The sequence below is a fragment of the Podarcis bocagei genome (assembly GCF_964188305.1).
Source record: "Podarcis bocagei genome assembly, chromosome: 1".
NCBI lineage: Eukaryota > Metazoa > Chordata > Lepidosauria > Squamata > Lacertidae > Podarcis > Podarcis bocagei.
The window spans coordinates 66,664,470-66,685,385 of NC_138125.1; the positions used below are offsets into that span (position 1 = coordinate 66,664,470).

Consider the following 20,916-nt stretch of genomic DNA (forward strand, 5'->3'; position numbering starts at 1 on the left):
ATGACAAAAGCATTCTCGTTGAAAAGAAAAGGACAGGCCTGTTTGAAACTATGTAAAATGGAGATAGAAATACAAAGTTTCAAAAGCAAGCTCCTCTGTCAAGAAATCGGTGCTAGAACATATGTGACATCCCCTGCCCAAAGAACTAGATAATCTCCACAGAGATGAAATGACACATGTGAAGCAGCCTTTATGCCAAGATCAAAGAAAGAGTGAAGGAAAGTGCTTTTTAACAGGGTGATGTAATAATCAGAATTATTGATTATGATCAAATAATAAAATTCATGATATTTTTTCTTAAGATTGCATATCCATAGCGTTAAAGCTGGCATGAAAATAAAAATCTATAATACCTATTTTTCTACACTTCACGTGAGTGTGTACATTTGCTGCATTTGACAGCACCCTGTGTACATATTGTACATTTCTTCCTTATTTTGTCTAAATGGTTCTTTCATACTGCCATGCCAATTTTCAATAAAGCAGCAATGCATCTTGTAGTTCTAGGTCCAATTTGTGAAGCAGCCTCGTGGACATGACTTCAAGTTAATTTTGGTAAAAAGAGTCCACTATATATTATAATTTCAACCTCAGGTATTACTATTCAGGAGATGATTTGCCAGCAAACAACATTTCTGAAAAGACTATTCTCACAAGGGGAAACAGACACTCCTTCAGAGAAGAATTGCTGTTCTAAATCTGTGTCAACACAATTACAAGGATGTAAACTATACATAAGATAATTTATAAACTTAATAAATAGTGAGCCAGATTCCAGTTTGGTACAAAGAGAATTAAATTACTCAAGTACAAGCCATGTTACTCCTTTTATAATTGAAAAATAATTCATTGTGAAATAAATAAATATTTTTAACATGAACAGCATGAAGACAAATGCAGTTGTTGTTCTGAACTATATAAATATATGAAGAGTATAATCATTCCATTCTGCTCAGTTTTTGGAGTGCACTTAAGACTTCTGCTCTCAAATTCTTCTACTGTGCCTACATCAAGTTAAACTCACTGCTGCTCATAAAATGTCAAATAATAGATAAGTAAACAACCTTTTACAATCAATCAACTTGAAACAATGAATCATTTGCATGTTTACAAAACATAATGCCAAGAAATAATTCGAACATATAAAAATAAGGAAAAAAACTATCTTAAAAGTATGATGAAAATAACATACCCCCCCCCCGCATTAACACAAATATTTTGTTCTTTTGGAGGATTCATTCCCGAAGAATTAGAGCTGCTGTTTCGGTTCACAATTTTTTGACAGGGATCAGTATTAACATTTCTTCATCCAAATAACATGATTAACAGTACAATAATAAATCACTACAACTGAATGGTATATAAGAATTCATATAAGAAAAACAAGAGAAAAGGAACATTTTAAATAGAATAGATTGTTAAAATTTTGAAGTTTTATTTCCCCTTTCACAGCCACATTGATCCTTGACAATATCTTTATAAGACAATTTAAATTTGAGAAGACATGCCAGTTTCATGGTTACCATAATTACTTTGCAAGTAATCACTGAAGATACATTATGTGAGAATGGCTATAATTTGTGAGCAAATCTTAAGGTATGCAGGTAGGGTCTAGTCAGAATATTGTTTATTGACATAAAGGATGCAATTATAGAAATGAACCCTTACCAACTTCTGTATATCATATAGCATATTTAAGCTACATGCTCTAGTTGCAGTATTCTACAGGGAACTGAATTTGGCAGTAAAGTTAAGGCTCAGGTATAATTTTTTTCTCTGTTTTAAAAACAGAGGTGGAAGAAAATAGCTGTATAATATTCAACTGCAGTGCTTAGTATTGTATTTTTAACACATTGTATATATACTTACAGTCTTCTCACTTTTCATATTAGTCATAAAAATAATTTCCCAGATCTTGAATATTATTGAGGCTATAATTCCATGCACACCTACATAGGAGTAAGCCCCATTAAACAGTGTGGAACTTACCATAGCACAAACAAGCATCGGGTTGTGCTATGATTGTACCGATTAAAACAAAGGAAAGGGCAATTATATTGGGCTTTACAAATTTCTTATCTCTTTATAAATTTACATAAAGTGCCTGGTATTTTCTATTCAAAAATGTAAACAAAGCCAGTTGTAGAAAATGAAAAAAGCAACGTAAAAACGTGGAAATATTTTTCGGTTCATGGGTGTGGGTGTATATCCATAACATAAATAAATAAAAGAAATCGTACATTGGTACATTGCAGGTATAGCACATCAAGTGTATAAGCATCCTTGGCTTGCAGTTGAATAAATAAATACAGATATATCTAACTAAAACACTTCTGCCCCACACATAAAGAAGTAACTTTTTAGGATATATGTGCTAGTGAAAAATTAATTCACTTCATGTCTATTACAAGACAAACTCTGAAATACATTAATTTTTGCTTCTGGAAGTAACAATAATTGTGTGGATTTTTTAAAAGCCCATTTCCTGAAATGTTACAAATAAATTAACTATTGCATGGACTTGGTGCCTCCCATTTTTAACTATAGTTGGTCAGATTTTACAAGTTTTACCAATTTATTTTTCATTCTACCATCACTGGTGCTCAAAAGGTTAAGACTTTATTTGTGAAAACATAGAGCAATAGTAGGGAATCATGTTGTCTACAGCTTCATAAATCTTGCTTAAGATCCTTTTCAATTACCATCCATTTCTCCTTTAAAAAGGGACAAAAAAATAGTGGAGTGGAAACAGGTCAGGGCAGTCTGTGACAATGACAGTGTGATGGGCTTGGACCCCCTGTGGTGTTTCCATCTGCTATCATTAAGGTGACTATTCAGACATGAAAAAATCCCTCTTGCTGTGCTGACAGGCAGACATCAAGAACTATGACAAGGCATTAAGACAGAAAGTCAGAGACAGAGATGTCATATTCCACAAACAATACTGTCTCAAACAAGACCTCTGAAATTTTGTTGGAGTTTACAATAAAAATAAAAGGGATTTTACTTGGAGGTTATCAAACTTCCCTTTACAGCAGTTTGACAACACAAAGATTGCTGACAGTCACAGAGCTAAACACTTTGCTCCTACCTGTAATCTTCACCATAAGAAACCCAAATTTTTTGCTCGTTCTGCAGTAAAAGTGGGTTTTTAATTTCTTGTCCAGTCTCGTCAAAAAGCCGGGTCGGAAACCGACTGAGGCCTGATGGTTTGAAATCTGCTGAATGTTGAAGCCTTTGGTGAATCACGTGCTGTACCTGGCAGTGGAAGATATAAAAAATAAAATGGGAACATCTGTAATAAATTGTTTGTACTCCATAACCAGTGATGTCCAAACAAACGATAATTAAATTCATATAGAATGTTAAAAGAAGTGTGAAATGACTGCAATGTTTATCTCAGTGTAAAGTAACAAAATGAGCACAGGCTTTTAACCAGCAGGGGGTGCAACAGGATTATGGTTGAGCTCTGACCCCTTGGCACACAAGCTGAAAGCAGATGTGACAGTTGTACAGAACAAGCAGTTAGCTTCTACATACTGTAACAAGCTTTCTTGATAAAGGTTATGTTTTCCCAGTCCACATTTGGAGCTACATTTTGCTGCTGTTTTTCCTGAGCTTGTTAAGGTCTGACAATTACTGTGCTCCCCACCATCCTCCTGCCAAACCATTGATGATCAATAGCTGAACAGGGATAACGCAAGACTCATTTAACAATTTCAGCACTGTAAAAATATACACTGAGGCATGGCCAAAAAAACAACAACAAAAAACCACCACTCAAGCCCCAAACCATGCTCTCCCAGAGAAAATAGCGCTAAGCAGTTTAATTCAGTGGAATATTTAAACAAAGTATGTTTTGCGAGACAGTTCAAAAATCCACCCTGAATTCATTTGAATTTTATACCTTAAAATATAAAAAATCTCCTTTTAAGGAACTTTTAGAAATCTATTATGTAGCAAACACTAGTACACTGCACATTCTGTGATCAATTTTCCATTTCATGGCATCGTAATGATGGCTCTAAATATAGTCACTTCATTCCACATGCCCCTCCTAGTTGTCACTCTTCTCTGAGTGCAGAAAGCTCTTTCCAGTAGATTGGTTCATACTCTATTCTCCTTTGCCAGCTTCTGCAACTGAGCGTATCACAGAGGCCTCAGATACATGACCATATTGTGACAGTATTTATAAAACCAGTGGTACACCCCCAGTATTATTAACAGCTGTTGGAACCATAAACATGACACAGTAAAATTATCTCTTGCATTAGTGCAAGAATTCCAATAATAATAAATACTCACAGCAGTTAAGGAAACATCACAATCTACACAACAAATCATGTTCTTCCATATCTGGGATTTATCTCTTTCAGAGATTACCATATCACCTATGGCATACCATCATGTTACTCTGTCAATATAGTTATAAATCTCCTGATTTACTCCTATATATACAGATGGTCAATAAAGGGGGGGGGTATCAGTGGAGGCATTTGGCTAAAGAGCCATATTGGCTCCCTATATCATGATTTGAGGTGTCCCTCATTCAAACCTAAACTCAGCCACAAAGCCCACTAAATTTCCCCCAACAAGCTACTAATATTGCATTCTTAGCTCTCTTTCATCTGCAATATAGAGATAATAATACTAGTCAACTTTACATGGTTATCCTAAAGATTACAGAGATACTGGGTGAAATCTGATAGTGTTCACATGCAACCAAAATGTATTTCCAGCTGTCCAATGGGATTTCCCTTTCTCTCCCCTCCCCATACACTCCCCAAATCTGCTACGGAGGGTTGAGGGACCCTCCAGAGCAGATCTGGGAAGTGCAGGGGGTAGGAGAAATCAGAGAATAATAAAGTTGGAGGGAACCACAAGGATCATCTATTCCGACTCCATGCAATGCAGGAATATTTCACCACTTGCGTGGGGTTGGTAATGTATTTGAATGTATCTGATTCATTCAAAGCTCTTCAAATGCAACATACTCTGACAGAAGCGAAACAAGTGAACAGTCACATCTCACTATTTTAATGGTTATTAAGTTAGCCTCTACATGTGAGCACAGAGAAAGGGTGGCTCTGCTATGCAAGAATCATAAATAGAAAATATGCTGTATGTGGGAACTGCAAAATAAATCCCCAGAATGAAAGCTTCAAGTCATTCGAATAAATACTTAGGGAAGTATTTCCTCGCTTACCCTCTCCATAGCAGCACTGGGTTGGTCCCCAGGATTGATTTCCATTTCTTTTCTACTGATGTAAACAAGAATCTCCCCAGTATCCTTGCCATTCTCATACACCTTCAAAAATAAACAGTAATTAAGTAAATGTTATGCAAGTTATAGATCATTACAATCAAAATGGCTTAATCAGAAAATTCAGCATTCACTTATGAACAGGTACCAAGCCTTCAGCTCTCACTACAAAGTACATTAGTCTGGTGCACATAATGGGTTGATCTTTTAAAAAATCATATTGGATGCTTAAAGCTAGCTAAAACCAAGAAAAATGCCCTCATTCTACCAAAAATGTGTATGTGTCTGTTTTCATAATGTTCACTTGAATTTTCACCTACAAATACATGGAAAGACTACTTGTCTAAAGGAAGCTTAAGGAAACGTGACCTATGTAAATGTTTACCTTGGAAATAATTTAGGATTATTTTGAATGTTAGTCATGTTCTACATATAAGACATTGCTGAGCAGCGAAAAGCATGAAAGAAGCACAGAGAGACTTGTGGCCGCTCTTCCAGTGCATGTACGATAGATGAAAAATGCAAGGGTGCACCCATTGCACCTGATGAATTGAACACATTTTTATGCCTCACTGAAATGTTCCAGTTCTGTTCCATTCATTTTAAAGGAGCTTCTGCAAGAGAACTTCCTGGTGCATTGTGCCCTATGGGTCAATCACTTTGTCTCCTACTCACCCAACAGGGCCCTTGGATCACAAAGGGAACACACAGACTTTGGATGACTAGCATGGTTACCCAATGAATTAGATGTTTGCCAGTTAATTGCATTATACGGAATAAATGTAAATCTATTAAATAACTAAAAAGGGGAAAATACTTGGTTATGAGAATATTGACAAACCACTGCGATCTGTATTTTTTGCTGTAGTGCCGGAATGAGAGCAAGACTGGCAATGTCTAGCAACGCAATAACAGCTCCCCGAGAGACAGTGGGGAGAATGATGCCTGTATTTAGAGGCTTTCTTGCGTCTTATGGAGCACGTGTTGAGGGCTGCTGTGAAAAGAGTGGCCAGGTGTTCCTCATAAAAGGAGAAAGAGAGGCCAAAAAAAGACTGTGTTCTTCATCTCTTTGCATTGTCTCCCTTAATGCCAGGGAACTCACAGCTGCAGCTGACTGGGTTTCAGGAGATGTGGCCAGAATACTCTGCATGAGACCTGGGAGGTCTAAGGATTCAGGAGCCTTCACAGTACCAGAGGTGGGCTTTCCCAATCTTGCTAGCCTCCTCACTCTTAGGGGAAAGAGGCAATACCTTTTCCCAAGATGGCACCCGATGACTGCATCTTTGTATACACTTATAGGTAAAGGGGTAAAGGACCCCTGGACGGTTAAGTCCAGTCTAAGGCGACTATGGGGTTTCAGTGCTCATCTCGCTTTCAGGCCGAGGGAGCCAACATTTGTCCACAGACAGCTTTCCGGGTCATGTGGCCAGTATGACTAAACGGCTTCTGGCACAACGGAACACCTTGATGGAAGCCAGAGTGCACAGAAACGCCATTTACCTTCCTGCCACAGCGGTACCTATTTATCTACTTGCACTTTGATGTGCTTTCGAACTGCTAGGTTGGCAGGAGCAGGGACCGAACAACGGGAGCTCACCCTGTCACGAGGATTCGAACCGCTGACCTTCCAATCGGCAAGCCCAAGAGGCTCAGTGGTTTAGACCACAGCGCCACCAGTGTCCCTATACACTTGTGTATTGCATACACACACATATCTGCTCTATGGTTAGTTTGGGAGCACCTTTTAAACATTCAAAAGGCCTTTAACCAATCAGCTAAATACGACACTCATAGAAATTACCCATTTCTAGATAAAGGGTTACTTTTGACTGAAAAGTGCCAGTATATATTATATCATGCTGGTAAATAGCAACTTGACTGGTCACCTGTGGCAAGAATTGATGCTATGTAGCCAGGCAGGGAATCTATATACAAATCATTGTATTCAAAGGACAATGGCTAATGTAGCTATGTGTGTGCAGGGGGGCTAGTATAAAAAAAATGGGCTAACAAATACTGTAGACTTATAAATGTATTTGCAAGACACTGTTATACACTAAAAAGCACAAAAGCTAAATGATTCCTACTGGCTGAATCAAGTCAACTGGAACAGCACACTGCTGATGATTTGGTGTGCCGTGGGTTAGAAATGGGTTCTAGGGGTAGGCATATAGGAAAGTTTGCTTTGTGTCAGTTGGCACTGCATGACTACAAGTTAAAGAAAGAGCATCAACGGAAAATAGGTGTCATGTGCTGCAGCACTTTTGGCGATCTCATCATTCCTCCCTTCTTGCAAACTGTGCATAGCTGTGATTCCCTACATTTTCTGTGCAGATAATTGACTGAAGAAGCAACAAGGAGAAGCATCCTTAGAGATTAAGTGCTTTTAATCGAAGAAACCTGCATCTGCTACATCTACAGCTTTAAAAACTTAGAGGACATATAAAATAGCTTTACTATAATCTTATCTGGTCCAGAATGCAGCCCTGTCTCACTCCCCTGGTCATCTCAATACAATCTGAGAGCTGACCCTGCAGCCTGGGGATATATATGGCCTATATATGTATATGGCCTGGGGAAGAGATTACTTGTACATCTAACCAATGAGGAGTTTATCAGCCCATGGCTGAAAAGTATGGCCAGAAAAGCCACTTTGATTGGACTGTCACCATCTGTTTTGTATCAACTGGGCTATGAAACCGCCATTGTATCCCTGAGGCAAAGGCTTTGGGACATCTCACATAGCAACCTGCGATCCAGATCCAATGTAATCTGTGGCCCGATTGCAGCTGGAATCCAATACGGGCATGACTTTCAGTTAGCCTCATATCTTAAGAATTTGTCCATACCCATCTATCGGCATTTATTTACCAAAGCTAGATTAAATGTATTTCCATCGGAAGTTCTAAATGGTAGACTGAGAGGCATCCCCTACCAGAATAGGCTTTGCTTATGTTCTCAGGACGTCGATTGCATGAACCATATCCTACTGCATTGTGGGCAGTATGAGCAAGCAAGGGATCAACTGATCAAACCCTTACTAGCAAATTTGCTGGGAAAATCTGAAGCCTCCCATATTAAATACCTTCTGGAGGATAGGTCAAATGATATTACACTGACTGTGGCAAAGTTTCTTTCAGAGGTCGCAAGACACAAAGACCATCATGCTCTAGACATAACGAAATGACTCCCTCGGTCTCTTTTGCCTGTTGTTTGGTTGTTTTAACTGTATCTTGTTTCGAAACTGTTTTGTGGGTCTATGGACCACAATAAAGATATTTGATTTGATAATCTTACCTATAAAAAGTTTATATTTTACATACTATACAGTGGTACCTCGGGTTAAGTACTGAAGCACCACTTTAGCTAATGCGGCCTCCTGCTGCTGCCACTGCGCGATTTCTGTTCTCACCCTGAAGCAAAGTTCTTAACCTGAAGCACTATTTCTGGGTTAGCAGAGTGTGTAACCTGAAGCGTATGTACCGTATTTTTCGGACTATTGGACGCACCGGTCCATAGGACGCACCTAGATTTTGGGGGGGGGGAAATAAAGGCAAAAAAAATTTATCCCCCCCCCCGCCAGGCGCGGGGCTGGGGCGGGGAAGCCCGAGCTTCCCCCTCCCCCAGAACGGGACCCAGAGCCATGCCGAAGCTGCGCGCAGCTTTGGCATCGCTCTGGGAGCTTGCGGGGCTGGGGGAGGAGGAAGCCTTCCGCCAGCCTCCAAACCATGTCGGGAGACAGCGGGATGGCGCGCTGTCTTCCCCCCGCCAGCCTTCTAGACAACTCGGGGGACAGCGGCAGAGGCGCGCTGCGCCTCTCCCGCTGTCCCCCGAGTTTGCGGGGCTGGTGACGGGGAGGAGCAGGCTTCTCCCCCCGCCAGCCTTCTAGCCAAGTCGGGGGACAGCGGCAAAGGCGCGCTGCCCCCTGCCGCTGTCTCCCGAGTTTGCGGGGCTGGCGGCGGGGAGGAGCAGGCTTCTCCCCCCGCCAGCCTTCTAGCCAAGTCGGGGGACAGCGGGAAAGGCGCGCTGCGCCTCTCCCGCTGTCCCCTGAGTTTGCGGGGCTGGCGACGGGGAGGAGCAGGCTTCTCTCCCCGCCAGCCTTCTAGACAAGTCGGGGACAGCGGCAAAGGCGCACTGCGCCTCTCCCGCTGTCCCCCGAGTTTGCGGGGCTGGCGACGGGGAGGAGCAGGCTTCTCCCCCCCCCCAGCCTTCTAACCAAGTCGGGGGACAGCGGGAAGGGCACGCTGAAGCCTGGAGGTTGTGGGGCTGGTGGGGGGGAGAAGCAGGAGCGCCGCCATCCCGCTATTCCCCGACCTGATCTGGAGGTTGTGGGGCTGGTGGGGGGGAGAAGCATGCTTGCTTCTCCCACCCCCAGCCTCCAGATCAGGTCGGGGAATAGCGGGATGGCGGAGCGCCGCCATCCCGCTATTCCCCGACCTGATCTGGAGGTTGTGGGGCTGGGGGGGGGGGAGAAGCAGGCTTGCTTCTCCCACCCCCAACCTCCAGATCAGGTCGGGGAATAGCGGGATGGCGGAGCGCTGCCATCCCGCTATTCCCCGACCTGATCTGGAGGTTGTGGGGATGGTGGGGGGGGAGAAGCAGGCTTGCTTCTCCCACCCCCAGCCTCCAGATCAGGTCGGGGAATAGCGGGATGGCGGAGCGCTGCCATCCCGCTATTCCCCGACCTGATCTGGAGGTTGTGGGGATGTGGGGGGGGAGAAGCAGGCTTGCTTCTCCCCCCGCCAGCCTCCAGATCAGGTTGGGGAATAGCGGGATGGCGGCGCTTCGCCATCCCCCTATCCCCCGAGCTTGTGGGGCTGGGGGGGGAGAAGCAAGCTTGCTTCTCCCCCCCCCCCGCCAGCCTCCAGTTCAGGTCGGGGAATAGCGGGGTGGCGGCTCTGCGCCTCCCCGCTGTCCCCAGCTTTTGGGTGCAGGCTGCTGCCCGCAAGCCTTGCGAGCCCGCGGGACATCCTGCCGGGCTTGCAAGACTTGGGATAGCTTCCTGAAGCCTGGAGAGCGAGAGGGGTCGGTGCGCACGGACCCCTCTCACTCTCCAGGCTTCAGCAAAAGCCTGCATTCGCACCATAGGACGCACACACATTTCCCCTTCATTTTTGGAGGGGAAAAAGTGCGTCCTATAGTGCGAAAAATACGGTAACCTGAAGCATATGTAACCTGAGGTACCACTGTATAAATAATTAGCATGAGATGCCTGTTTTCTGCAATTGCCAGTTTTTCAGTGCAGAGCTGAAGGAAGGCACGAAAAATAAAATGGAAATATAGAATGTATGGCTATTTTTATTCCTGGTGAGAAAGAAGTCTATCTCTGGGGTAAACAAGAACAACAGGAAGACATGAGATCAGCCAACTTATATAATATCAACTCCTATCCAGGAGTATGGAAACATCTACTATTTGGGACCACACTTTCGTTAGACATCTTAAGTCCATTATCACAGACTTTTGTAAGAAGTGAGATTACAGGAAGAACACTGTGGCTATTACTTCTTTCAGTGTTTCTACAATGTCTGAAAATGCTTGGGCACAGTGGAAAACAACATCTCTCTAGACCAGCATGTTTCCAATGCCAGCTGCCAACCTGAGAAAAACTAGTGACAACACACAAGGGCCACATTAGTTCCTCCACCACTACTAAACAAACTGTTAAAAGTTCTGTTAAACCTCACAGTAGGTGTTACACTAAGAGCCACTGAGCAGTACCTATTTCCTATATTACAGCCAAAACAATTTCCCACCCAAGTGCAGAGAAGCGAAGAGAGACATAATAACGCAAAAATAGAGGGGGATGATAGTACTCAAGCTGAACTGATGCTTTTGCTCTTTCTTTTGTATAAGTCCTGGGCTACCTTAAAAATAAAAGGCACTGCAATATTAAACAAGCAATGCCTATAAAACTTTGGTGGTTGCTGCTTTAACTTCTATACAGGAATAAGTCCTTCTCATCTGTTGTCAGAACAACTGCATGTGGCTCGAGGAACTCCTTGTTGAATACACACACACACACACACACACACATCTATCTTTGAATACAGCACAATGAAATCAACCCAAGTCTTGCTTTAAACCATGGTTTGGAGGATCAAAACTATGACGTCTGAATTGAGCCAATGTGTAGTAATGCCAAAGAGAATTTTGCACACAAAAAAACCTGGTATACAAATTTGAAGTTAGATATAAAATACATTCAGCCACAATGAATCACTAATAGGTGTGAAGTAACTGCAACAGATAAGGTTAATATCTAAACTTTACCTTAACTTTACACTAAAAATGCATGGATAAATTCAGTTAAAAACCACTGTAAAGGGAAATAATGAAGCAGTTTATATCAGTCAGAAATCAGGAAACAATCCTGAGAAATGTAATAGCATCTTCTAGAGCTTTAACATCTAAGCAGTAGAATACACACAGGATTTTCCAATATTCTGCACCATGTTGGTTGAAACAGCTAACCAGACCACCTAGGAAGACTCTCCAAGTATCAGCTAAAGAGTAAAAACAAAAGTAAAACTACAGAACAGTGGAAACCCTACAAAAAAGAAAGAAATTGGAAATAGAATCAAGAAACAACAAGCACCAACAGGGGATATTTGATTACTCTCACACTGAGATGGACATATTGTCAATATTGTTGTAATATATGTGTTATATTTGTTTTTCCTGTTCCAAGTAATCCAAGGAGGAAAGTTGTATAGCAGTACATATTTACTTTTCAACTGTGAGACAATTAAGATGCCTTAACATGATAAGTAAAGCCAGTATGCAGGTAGACGTTTCTTTTATTTGTAGTAAAATGTTTATATTTGCACAATGAAATGCACAAATCAGTTTATAATAAAAAAATAAGAAATTATTTTTAGAAATAAAATCAGAGTAAAATTCAATCATAAAATCATATAGTAGTCACTATAAGAAGCTCAAGGGGATGGAAATGGTTCTCTCCCATTTAATCCTCTCTGTAACACTAACCTGGTCCACATGACACAGTAAGCCCAACTATGGCAGCTCCCAGAGAGAAGCATGCAGCCATTTTTCTACACTTCAGTCCATTTTCCTTCCACACAAAACAATCCATTCATTTGTTGCTAGAGTTGTTATATATTCTATCCACTCATCGAAGGGAGCCTGATATTAATTCCAATGAATTAATATCAGTCTTTCACCCAAAGAGCAAGCGCAGAAACTTAATTTATGTTGACCCTTTGCCACACCCCATATAGTTGGTATATAGTTTAAAACAATATTATCATCTGACAATACTACAAAAATTCTACCTAAGAGTGTGCTCAGAAGCTATCTGCCTTTTGGAGACTGAAGAGAAAGGCCTTTTCTCACACACACCCCTGCAGTCATAGAAGAAAACTCTTTTTCAGCCCTGCATGGAGGCCTTATTCAGGAATGAAAGTACATGTAAGTTGCTGCCTGCTAAGATATGGCCCCTGCCACCAAAAGCTACAATTTACCGTATTTTTCGCCCTATAGGACACACTTTTTCCCCTCCAAAAATGAAGGGGAAATCTGGGTGCGTCCTATGGGGCGAATGCAGGCTTTAGCTGAAGCTTGGAGAGCGAGAGGGGTCGGTGCGCACCGACCCCTCTCGCTCTCCAGGCTTCAGGAACACATCCGCAGCCTAGGCAGCCCTGCGGGAGGTCCCGCAGGGATGTCTAGGCTGCGGATAGCAGCCTGCCGCCCAGCGCGAGGGGCGCCCTGAAGCAGAGCGCCCCCCGTGCCCGGCAGACATCCGCAGCGTGGGGAGCCTTGCTGGAGTTCCCCGCAGGGCTCCCCACGCTGCGGATAGCAGCCTGCCGCCCAGCGCGAGGGGCACCCTGAAGCTGAGCGCCCCCCGCGCCGGGCAGACATCCGCAGCGTGGGGAACCTTGCAGGAGTTCCCCGCAGGGCTCCCCACGCTGCGGATAGCAGCCTGCCACCTGGCGGGCGGGGCGCCCTGATGCAGAGCGCCCCTCGCACCGGGCAGACATGGGCCAGCCCCACAAGCTCGGGGGACAGCAGGGAGGCGCAGCCATCCCGCTGTTCCTCGACCTGGTTCGGTTTCCCCGACCTGCTTTTGGGGGGAAAAAAAGGGGGGGGAATTCCTTTATTTCCCCCCAAAAAACCTAGGTGCATCCTATGGGACGGAGCGTCCTATGGGACGAAAAATACGGTAGACATGTGTGTTATTCATAACTGAAGTTATTTTCACGTATTTTTGTACTTGGGAATATGTTCCTATGTGCAAGATGTAATGTATCCCTCTAACTCTTTTTTCTATATTGGTTTAAAGATTTTTAAAGTGTTGTTCTTATTAGACTTACGACTATTAAAAATGAAAATTTTAAGGAAGATATTGAAACATCATCTCAGATTAAGCAAAGTATAAAACTGAGAATTTACATTGGATATAATCGAATGCACACATTAAAAAAAACCACAGATGGCAAACTGCAATAGCTGTTAAACTATACATACCTTTAGCTGCAGACCCTGTGAGGAAACTGTGTTTGCAGGAAGTTCTTTAATATGTTGGTAGACATAAGAAGCACATTGCTCCTGTTCCGCCTGTAACTGAGGGGCAAGCTTAGAGAGGTGACCTTTGTAGCTCTTGATAGCTGCCTGCAGTTCATCAATCAACTTGTTCACCTGAAGGGTTAAATTATGAGAGCTGTTAGCAAGAGGCAATTGTTGATGTCACACCTATTAGAATGTTCATTATAAACCTGAAGGAAGAGATGACATTTCTCTGCAAAGTCTAGCAAAAAATATAGAATATCTGTACTCCCCCTCCCCAATCTAGCCACCTATCGTAGAAAGAAATATACCCAAATAAACATACAAGAATGAGCAGGTAAAAGTAATTAAATCAAAGGAGTTCTACTTTGTCCTATTTAAGGATGCTAAGATGCTTTAATATTGCTTGTAATTATTTTGAATTAATTAAAATGTATAGGTCATTTGCTACTAGATTAACATGTTCAGCCACTTAATGAATTTTTAGAATGCATATTACTAACAACAGGATGCTGCTTGGAGGCCTATGGGTAATAAGCAACTAACAAGTCAAATAATAGTAACAATAACAGTTGTCATTGTTGTTGTTGTTGGAGGAGGAAAGCCAGAAACCAATAAAACTGTTAATCCAAGAAAGAAAGAAACAGGGGAAATGCTTTATCAGCAAACTGAAAAATGCTCTTTAGTGGGTGGGGTGAGGTAAGAGGACAAAGGATGTGAGGCCCTTCTCTACATCTAATCCAAGTTAGGAGTGAGTGAGTTTATTCCTTTCCCTAATATCCTGAAGATAAACTCTTCTTTCTCACCTCTCTTTTGTTTGATTCTGTGGTATGTTAAATATGCAAAGATGTTTTAACAGTGCATGCAATTACTTTCAATTGATTACAATGTATAGTTCATATACTAAATGAACATGTTCCGTCACTTACTGAATTCTGTAGAACGCACATTAATAGTAACAGAGTGAAGATAAATATACAACTCACATATAAAAGCTTGTAAATTTGTTATATCTGCAAAAAGAATTTTAAAAGAAAGTTACTAGGAAGGGTGGCTGCCTAGAAAGGAAGGAAACAGAAGTAGTGGAGAGAAGTGTGTTATGTACAGAGTGGGATGCAACATTGTCAAAGTGCTGTCTCATATCTCTATTCTTGTTTCGTGTAACTTTGATGTCTAGAATTCATTGGTGCTTTCCTTGCGCTTACTTCAGAACCGTGCTGCAATCTCTCAGAAAGCGTAAGAAGTGTTTGTCCAGTCACCCAGAGCTTACCGTTATATTTATTTTAATACAACGTGATACTGGACACTCCTGTGGTATAACAGCAATGATGTTCCTAACAGAAGATTTGGGTTGTTTCTAGTCAAACATGGAAGCAGTGGAGAGAAAGATGGTGGATTGCACCTCTGCACAGAGATCACAGCATTCGATCACATCGAGTAGCTATTCTTCTAGGAAATATCTTTCCCAAAACATGTATCATCAGTTCAGGTTTCTTCCAGTCTAGGACATGAAAGGCCCTGTCAACAGGGTACTTATATTACCCTGCCTCTAGAAGAGTTAGCAGCCAGCAGGTTTTCAAGCAGAGGTTGTATGGCCATCTATCATGGATGCTTTAGTTGAGATTCCTACATTGAAAGGAGTTAGACTAGATGACCCTAGGAGCCCCCTTCCAACTCTACAATGCTTTGAGTCATGCAAAGTCAGCAGCCATCTACAACAGTATAGAACTGCTACTTGTACAGCATAGTGGCAGGAATCCTGGGCATTCTGACCACTTAACACCAATTATTAGGGTACAATCATCAGTTACTTTTGATATTATGTCTTTTAAAAAATGAATTTATAATATATTTAAGTACTATCCTGCAAATAATCCCAACTGATTGTGGTGAATTTCTCACCCTTAATTGAGGCATCTGTTGAGCCATCCCAAAGAGATGCTACAGTCATTCCTTTTTTTTCTGGAGTGGTGACAGCTTTTACCAGGCCCACCAATCTGTGTGAGTGGTTTGATTTGCTAATTCTACTGCATCCACCATTTGGCACCATGCTGCTAGACAAGATTATTTGGTGTAAATCAGCTATGATGACAACAGAGAGCAACTTGCCATACCAAATATGACCCCAAGCCCATTTCTGGCACTGGTTTTAAAAATAGCCAATTCCTTCCCTTTTATCCTTCATGTTCCAGGAAGATAAGTTGGGTATGCATAAGAATATCTTGTGAAGAGAATGATAGTTTGCAAGGCAATTCACTCCTAAGGCACTGCTGCCCTTGCCATTAACAACTATTAAAAAAAGCAAGCAGAAGAACAAAAGAAAGTACATTATACATATGAACTAATAGGATAGACAGACAATGCCAAAATGTTTACATTGTAAAATGTGAGATGGTAACATTAGCATTAAATGAGGCAGGTTGTTGAGTCTTGTTTATATACCATCCTATACGTTAAAACCATGTTGCCTTTATATTTGGATTAAAACACTTTTAATGTATTTGTACAGAGCTTTACGGTAATGCCATTATTTTTCATTATGTGAATACTGTTCGACACTCTAGAGTCATGTGTGTAATTGTTCTCTTTAAATATGCCACAAGTATACATCCCCCACCAATGTATATACTGGTGGCATATACATAAAGAGAATAATGACACACATTTTAAAGATGATTACTAAGGTTACAGATTATCAACTTTGCCTGCTAATTCAGCTTTGTTAGCTCACTTAAAGTTTGTATGTGGACTTTGAGTTGCATCTTGATAAAAAAAAGAAGTACCGGCATCTGTTATTATTTGTTAGCAATGCTCTTAACATTTCTCTGGCTACATCAGATGTACCTTTCATCAATAGACTATGCTACAAAATGTCTTTCCTGTTTTTTCTCACTCTTTTGGAAACAAGATAGTTTCAAAGGTCAATCTGCAAGTGACCAAAACCAACAATATCAAAAGTCTATGTTCCTGAACCATTGCACATTAGAATATTTTTTTCTATTTCTCTATGCTGCAAAAGAAAAAGAAGAAAAAAGTCCCTATAAAATTCTTCATTGTGAATCTTTTTTTTCTAAAATAAAATCCCTCTCCCCCCATTCAAATACAATTGTGAAAGAAGACAAAACTTGACCTTTTGTGATCCCCGTATTAATAGGTCTGTTCATAATTCAGTCTGTGTGTGGAGAAGCATCCATGTGGAAACATGCAGGCCTGTGAGATATATAGCCTTTCCCTTTGCACATTATCTGACCCTATGAATCCTTCTCACAAAAGAAGGCTTTATGTATGCATAAGTTGGGGGGGGGATGCATACTCTCATTGTGATTCACAAAACATGTACTCGTTCTCCAGGAAAACTCAGCATGGATTTGGTTGGATAGACTGCAAGTAGCCAGAAAAGGGAGGCTGCTGCTAAGAAGAGAGCCTATCTTTGTTTTGACTTCTTAGGTCAGATTTACATAGATGCATTTATTTTGCTTCTGTTTGGTGCTTTCTACCAAGCAAAGGTAAACATGTACGTAAGTGGGGTAGGGGTGGCTGCCTCTTCTAACTTTACTAACATACCTGCGTTAGATCACCAGCAAAAAGCACCTGCTGGGTTGCTTTTCACTTTGTGAAATGTGTGTCCATAGCACACTCCAAGTATCGAGATATAATAAGCACATACACACATAAGACCAAGGAACTGAGCTGTCACAGAACTTCTTCTGAAGCAACATATTGAGGAGTAGTGGATATAGAAGGAACCTAAGGTCACCTAATCTTCTCTCTGTGAGGTAGCATCCCAGTCATTCTGTCTTTCAACCCAATGTGCACCATGCAATGAAATCAGTGCCTTGCTTCCGCTTTGTTTTTCTGCTATAAAAACACAAACATATTCTATGACCTGAAGGAGAAATAGGTTTGGAAGTTGTGAGCAGCAACTTGTGAAATCTACAGAGCTGTGGAGAGGCTTGGCAGGAATTCCAGTACTAAGGGGACAGGCCAGGTGGAAGCAAACCCAATTTAGCCAGTAGATGAAAATTCAAAGAGCACATTATTAACAATATATGGGAAATGGACCACAACTAGAGATGGGGATGAAATTCAATTCAATTTGCATCAAGGGTGAACACTTTCAAAAAAAAAAAATGCAAACAGTATCAAAGATACCCTTTGAAATTCACAGTAGTAGATAGGTAGCCGTGTTGGTCTGCCATAGTCAAAATAAAAAAATTCCTTCCAGTAGCACCTTAAAGACCAACTAAGTTAGTTCTTGGTATGAGCTTTCGTGTGCATGCACACTTCTTCAGATACACTGAAACAGAAGTTGCCAGATCCTTCTATATAGTGAGAAGGTGGGGAGGGGTATTACTCAGAAGGGTGGTGGGAATGGGAGATTGGCAGATAGCTGAGATGAGCCTGTTGACGACTCTTAACGACTGTAATAGGTCTTACAGGAAAAGGCAAGGGGTGAGAAGGTGAGAAATGGCTTAGTCATGTGTAATGGGATAAGAATCCAATGTCTTTGTTCAAACCAGGTCTTTCCATGGTTTTAAGTTTGGTAATGAGTTGTAATTCAGCAGCTTCTCTTTCCAGTCTATTTCTGAAATTCCTTTGTAGTAAAACAGCTACTTTGAGATCTTGTATAGAATGTCCTGGGAGATTGAAGTGTTCTCCTACTGGTTTCTCTGTTTTGTGATTCTTGATGTCAGATTTATGTCCGTTTATTCTTTGGCGTAAGGTTTGGCCTGTTTGTCCAATATAGAGAGCTGAAGGACACTGTTGGCATTTGATGGCATACACAATGTTAGACGATGAGCAATTAAATAGTCCCGAGATGGTATGTGTGATGTTGTTGGGGCCAGTAATGGTGTTGTCCGGGTGTATGTGGCAGCAAAGTTGGCATCTGGGTTTATTGCAGGCTCTGGTGCCAGTGTCTGTGTTAAGTCTGGTTGTAGTATTATTGTGGGTTAGGAGTTGTTTAAGATTGGGTGGCTGTCTGTAGGCAATGAAAGGTCTTCCTCCCAGAGCTTGAGAAAGAGAACTGTCATTGTCCAGGAGAGGTTGTAGATCTCTGATGATGCGTTGTACTGTTTTAACTTGGGAGCTGTATGTGATGACTAGAGGTGTTCTGTTATTTTCTTTTTTGGGTCTGTCTTGCAGCAAGTTCTCTCTGGGTATCAGTCTGGCTCTGTTGATCTGTTGTCTAACTTCATCTGCTGGGTATTTTAGTTCTGAGAAGGTTTGCTGTAGATCTCTTAGGTGAGAGTCTCTGTCTGTAGAATTGGAACAGATGCGGCTGTAACGTAGTGCCTGGCTATATACAATGGACTGTTTGGTATGTTTGGGATGGTAGCTAGAGGCATGTAGATATGTTTGTCGGTCAGTTGGTTTACGGTATAAGGTGGTGTCTATGCGCCCATCCTGTATTTTTATAGTAGTGTCCAAAAAATGTATTTCTTGCATAGATTGATTCATTGTAAGGTTGATTGTGGGGTGAAAATCATTAAATTTCTGGTGAAAGGTGTCCAGGGTCTGTTGACCATGTGTCCAGATGATAAAAATATCGTCAATGTATCGCAGGTACAAGAGAGGTTTGAGTGGGTAGGAGTTCAGGAAACGTTGTTCTAAATCTGCCATGAAGATGTTGGCATACTGTGGGGCCATGCGGGTGCCCATTGCTGTGCCGCTGATCTGAAGGAACAGGTCATCACCGAATTTGAAGTTGTTGTGGGTAAGGACAAATTGGCAGAGTTTGGTGGCAAGGTCCGCTGTGGTTTTATCTGATATGGTGTTACTTATAGCTTGTAAACCATCGTTGTGTGGGATGTTGGTATACAGAGATTCCACATCCATAGTAGCTAGTATAGTATTGTTGGGAAGATTATTTAAAGATTGTATTTTCCTCAGAAAATCTGTGGTGTCACGTACATAGCTGGGAGCATTGATGGCATATGGTTTCAGAACAGAGTCCATATAACCGGAGACACCCACTGTAACAGTGCCAATACCTGAAATGATGGGGCGTCCTGGATTTCCTGGTTTGTGTATTTTAGGTAGAAGATAGAAAGTTCCTGGTCGAGGTTCTGTTGGTGTGTTGGTGAGGATCTGTTCTTGGATGTGTGGGGGTAGCTCCTTAACAATCTTGTTTAGTTCTTTCTTGTATTCTTGTGTGGGGTCTGAGTCCAATTTGGTGTAAAAGGCGGTATTGGAAAGTTGTCTGTGAGCCTCCTGAATGTAGTCAGTTTTGTTCATGATGACGACAGCTCCACCTTTGTCTGCTTCTTTAATTATAATGTCTGGGTTGTTTCTGAGATTATTTATGGCTCTCCTTTGAAATTCACACTTATCCAAACTTTGCAGTTCTCCAGTCAAGTAATGTGTACAAAAATGTATATACTAAAATGTGCCTATAAATGCATCTATTAGTGAAAGTGCATCATATCATGGGAAATCGCTCATGTAGGCCTACCTGGGGGAGAATGAATGCTCTTATGGATCTTGGGAAGGCAATAAAAAACTGGAATGCAAGGAAACGGAGGTAAAAGGAACTCAAAAGTATGTTTATCAATAACACCAATACAATAAGCTTGCTGTAGGACTGTTTTCAAAATAGTAACTATGGAATCCGTAGGATCTCTAGAAATTTTCACATTTTGCAACACAGGGGTTTGTTGGTTTACTCAAGGTTGGCAGAAGCTGGCACAGAGCAACAGGAGCTCACCCCGTCGTACATATTCGAACCAACGACCTTCTGACTGGCATGCCCAAGAGGCTCAGTGGTTTAGACCACAGCGCCAGTGCACAAGTGCAACACATTTTGCAAGTGAGGCGAATGCTACAATAACTCAGGTCCTATTTTGACATAATGCTGACTTCTAGGTATGCAATGAAACAGGCAAACTATGAGATTTCCCCCTTGTGGGAATCCTGCCCAGAAGCTATTCCAGAAATAGCCATATGGATGAATAATTCTGATGTAAATGTTTCACAGGTTTGCCTCCATGGGGAATCATTTAAAAAGAATTGAGGTAGAGGCACATATACTGGTAAGCATATAGAATGTTGCTAGGTGTTGGGCAGTGAAGTAGATTTCATGGATTCCTGCTGCATCCCCTAAAAACAGGACCCTCCAGAAAAGCATG

General features: G+C 41.6%; 1 protein-coding gene across 8 annotated transcripts in view; it reads right to left on the reverse strand.

Annotated features, from left to right (window-relative positions):
* The window catches only part of DCDC1 (doublecortin domain containing 1), a 271,410-nt gene that overhangs the window by 143,963 nt on the left and 106,531 nt on the right, over positions 1-20,916 (reverse strand). For all 8 annotated transcript variants that reach the window (XR_014000680.1, XM_081163132.1, XM_081163133.1 and 5 more), the window contains exons 10-12: positions 13,751-13,921; positions 5,207-5,308; positions 3,092-3,258 (exon numbers count right to left, since the gene is read on the reverse strand). Coding sequence is in view for 7 of the 8 variants with exons in the window: in XM_081163132.1 (XP_081019258.1) it covers positions 3,092-3,258; positions 5,207-5,308; positions 13,751-13,921 (440 nt within the window). In the remaining variant the exon portion in view is untranslated. The remainder of the gene's footprint in view (positions 1-3,091; positions 3,259-5,206; positions 5,309-13,750; positions 13,922-20,916) is intronic.